Genomic DNA, 3,547 nt, shown 5'->3' with positions numbered 1-3,547 from the left:
CCACGCTGCGCACCAGGCCCCCGAGCAGCAGCAATGCCCAGAGCGCCAGCGGCAGCACAGGAACGTAGTTAGCGGCCAGCTTCCGACGGCCCGAGGTGCCCCAGCCGCTCTGGTTCATGGTGACCAGCGCCAGGAACTTGGCGGGCAGGAGGCCACACATGTAGAGGGGCGCGTAGAGGGAGAGCAGCACCATGCGCAGGCAGCCTCGCAGCCAGGCTGCAAAGGCCGCCTTGGCCAGCGCCACGCCCTGCACGCACAGCAGCACCCAGAGCAGCGCCCAGGGGCGGCCGGCGTAGAAGAGCCGCAGCACCGTGGCCGCCACGAAGAAGGGGAAAAGGCCCGACACCACGGCCTCGTAGGTCATCCACGCGTGGTGCCGGTGCCACCACAGCGCGTTGTACAGCCACTCGCGGAAGTATGACTTGGACCAGCGCGTCTGCTGACTCAGCCAGCGCAGGAAGGAGGAGGGTGTCTCCGAGTAGCAGCGGGACCTGGAGGTGTACCTGGACAAGGGCGAGAAAGGAGGACATCAGTGTGGTGCTCCTCGGAGCTTGGGCAGGGCTCTAGAGCCAGAAATGACCAATGTGGGTGGCCGTTGGGGCAAATTTCTTAAGCTCTCTAGGCCTCAATTTTCTCCTATGTAAAATGGATCAATAATAGTTCCTATCTAATATGATATTGTGAGGACTGCATGAAGATTAATTGTCAAGTGCTTCCCATCGATACATAGTACTTGTTCAATAAATGTTAGCTACCACTATTTTTTTTTACTATGATTAATACCATTACTATTGCTGTTACTAATGTCTTTGCAGTTAGTGACACTATTACTAATACCATCACTAATATATTACTAATACTATTACAGTTACTATATTGGCAGGTCCCTACAGTGAGGAGCAAGACAGGCATGGCTGCTACCTAGTAGTCCATGTTAGAGCTTCACAAGGGAGCCCTCGGACCCCCTTCCTGTGGCCGTGGCAGACATCACTAATCCATCCCTACACCATTTCCAGCCAAGCCCACACAAGGCTAGATTACTGTTTATGGAAAGTCATAGGCTGGTCACCAACGGTCAATTTGTTGGGAGTGGTCTAACTATTCTCTCCCCAGGGCATTACTTGACAGTGTCCACTCTCTTTCCCCTGCGTCACTTGACATCCTCGATGGCCTGCCTGCTTCCAACCTCACTTCCTGCAGTCAATACTCAAAACAGCTGCCAGAGGATCCTGTTACAACACGTCATTCCTCTGCTCAAAACCCTCCCATGGCTCCCTCATCTTAGTCCAAAGTCCTCCTTTCATGAGTATAGTCCCTGTTAACTCTCTCTCCGCTCCTCACACTCCCAGGCTTGCTCATTGCTTCAGCCTCGTTATTCACAGTCTCAAGACCTATCCTACCCCAGGCACTGCATTTAACACTTCATTTCCTATCCCGAGACCTCCTACCCACCTTCCTGGCTTTATTTCTCTCCATTAACATACTATGTGTTGTACTTATTTATCTTATTTGTCATCTGTCTCCTTAATCAATATAAGCATGAAATTGTGTTTCTTTTGTCTACTGCCAGAGCTTAAAACATTGTAGGCACTTTATAAATATTTGTCACGTAAATGAATGTATATGTTTCCTTGGTATATCCCAAGTTCTCTATGGGTCTTTCACTGGGTCTAGCTTTGGAGAAATCACTCTCCCCTTAACTTCTCTTGGTCTACTTCGTACTCCCCAGAGGCTCGTTGAATTACTTTTCTTCCGAAGCATTTGCTAGAGTTTAGGCACTCCCCTCCTTTCTCACTTGATTCTTTCTCCATGGCTCTCTCACTAGTTAGATCCCCACCCGTGTCCATTTATCTTTTTCTCTTCCCAACTCACCTCACTCCTCACTTAGAGTGATCTGTGCTNTGTCCATTTATCTTTTTCTCTTCCCAACTCACCTCACTCCTCACTTAGAGTGATCTGTGCTTCCTTGATCTTTATGATAGAGCTAACTCGCCCCATCTCACCTTGTATCTTCTAGGTGGAATCTCCCACCCTCAATTTGCCTCACTTGCTAGAGTCCATTGGGTCGCTTGGTTCAATGCAAATGCTACACTTGCCCTTATGGTATATTCCCCTCTCCCCTCATATTTCACTTGGTAGAGTCCATTGCCCCCTCTGCTGCCCATGATCTCTCTTATCTCTTCTTTAATGTTTCACTTGATAGAGCCCATTGTCCTGCTGGTTACTCTGGGTTTGGAGAATTCTCAAAACACACACACACACACACACACACACACGCACACACACGCACACTCACACATTTGCTGGGATACTCATTGGCCTTCACATATACCCAACCACCCGTTCCCCTCAGCTTACTTGGTAGCGTAACCCATGCTGAGCATGCGGTTGGTGAGGTGTCGATCATCCCCAAAAGTACAGTGGGTGCCCAGGAACTTCTGGTTGTACCAGGCCTCAAGGAACTGTTGCAAGAGGTTGTTCCTGTATAGACCTAGGATGGGGAGTGCAGGAGCATCAGCCTCTGCTGTAGCCATCCCCAGTCTTATCTCCAATTCCAATCCATCTCTAGTCAATCTCAATCTCGGCCCTATATCCAGCCAAAATTCCAGCCCCAGTCCTGTTCTCAACTCCACACTCATTACAACTTGCCTGTCACTGAATCACACCCACTTTGACTGCAAACCCACTCAAGTCTCATCCCCAATCCCATATCCATCCTCAGCTCCATCCCCTACCTGTCCCCAACCAAAAACCCATCTCCAACCTCAGACCTGACCACAATCCTGTCCTTGACTTCAACCTTAACCCATCCCCTTACCCAAACCCTCCCCCAGCCCCAGCCCCAGTCCCCGTCCATATCTTGTCTCCAACCCCACTCCCCACACCAAACCCAGCCCCAGCCCAAACACCATCACACTGCCAATTTCCAGTCTTATCCCGTCTCCAATTTCTGTCCTAATCCCATTTATATCCCCAACCTCAAGCACATCCTCAACCCCCTCCAGCTCCCCTTCTCCCCTCTACCCTATCCATGGTCTTCCCCAGCCCTGTCCCTGCTCACCTAGGGGACCGCTGATGCAGGACACACAGTGAAAGTAGCTCTGACAAGCCCGCTCCACATTGAAGGCTACCCAGTACCTCAGGCTGCTTAGGAAGCTGACCCAGGAGTCCAGAGGGTTAAGGATCCGCACATCCCCCCCTACAGCCCCTACCCAGGGGTCCTCATCCAGCACCCGCACTAGCTCCAGCAGTGCCATGGGGTCCAGCCTTGTGTCCGAATCACAGACCTGTGAAGTGAAAGGGGCCAGGATCAGGTCAGACTCCTGCACAGGGCTGGTGCTTGTGGGAGGGCACCAAGAGGTGGGGGGCAGCGGGGACACTCTGCAACCAATCTGAACATAATTTTGATTTTTAAGATTATTCTCAATGTCTAATTACCTTTTAAGATGAACTCCAAGCCCAACAAACTCGTGTAATACCCTCCTCTGGTGTGCAGGCAAGACCTTTAACTTGCTTCTAACCAACAGAATATAGCAAAAGTGATGGG

The 3,547-nt window shown here is 50.8% G+C and overlaps 1 protein-coding gene across 1 annotated transcript in view; it reads right to left on the bottom strand.

Moving 5' to 3' along the window:
* The window catches only part of HAS1 (hyaluronan synthase 1), a gene marked incomplete at its 5' end in the record, with an annotated part of 6,154 nt that overhangs the window by 724 nt on the left and 1,883 nt on the right, over positions 1 to 3,547 (bottom strand). Inside the window, 3 exons of the mRNA XM_008592972.1 lie at positions 3 to 503; positions 2,359 to 2,491; positions 3,062 to 3,287. Of these exons, the coding sequence (XP_008591194.1) occupies positions 3 to 503; positions 2,359 to 2,491; positions 3,062 to 3,287 (860 nt within the window). The remainder of the gene's footprint in view (positions 1 to 2; positions 504 to 2,358; positions 2,492 to 3,061; positions 3,288 to 3,547) is intronic.

This window comes from Galeopterus variegatus, unplaced genomic scaffold, assembly GCF_000696425.1.
Source record: "Galeopterus variegatus unplaced genomic scaffold, G_variegatus-3.0.2 Scaffold8548, whole genome shotgun sequence".
NCBI lineage: Eukaryota > Metazoa > Chordata > Mammalia > Dermoptera > Cynocephalidae > Galeopterus > Galeopterus variegatus.
The sequence above is the reverse complement of the archived record's forward strand: the minus strand, read 5'-3'. Positions and strand labels throughout refer to the sequence as shown.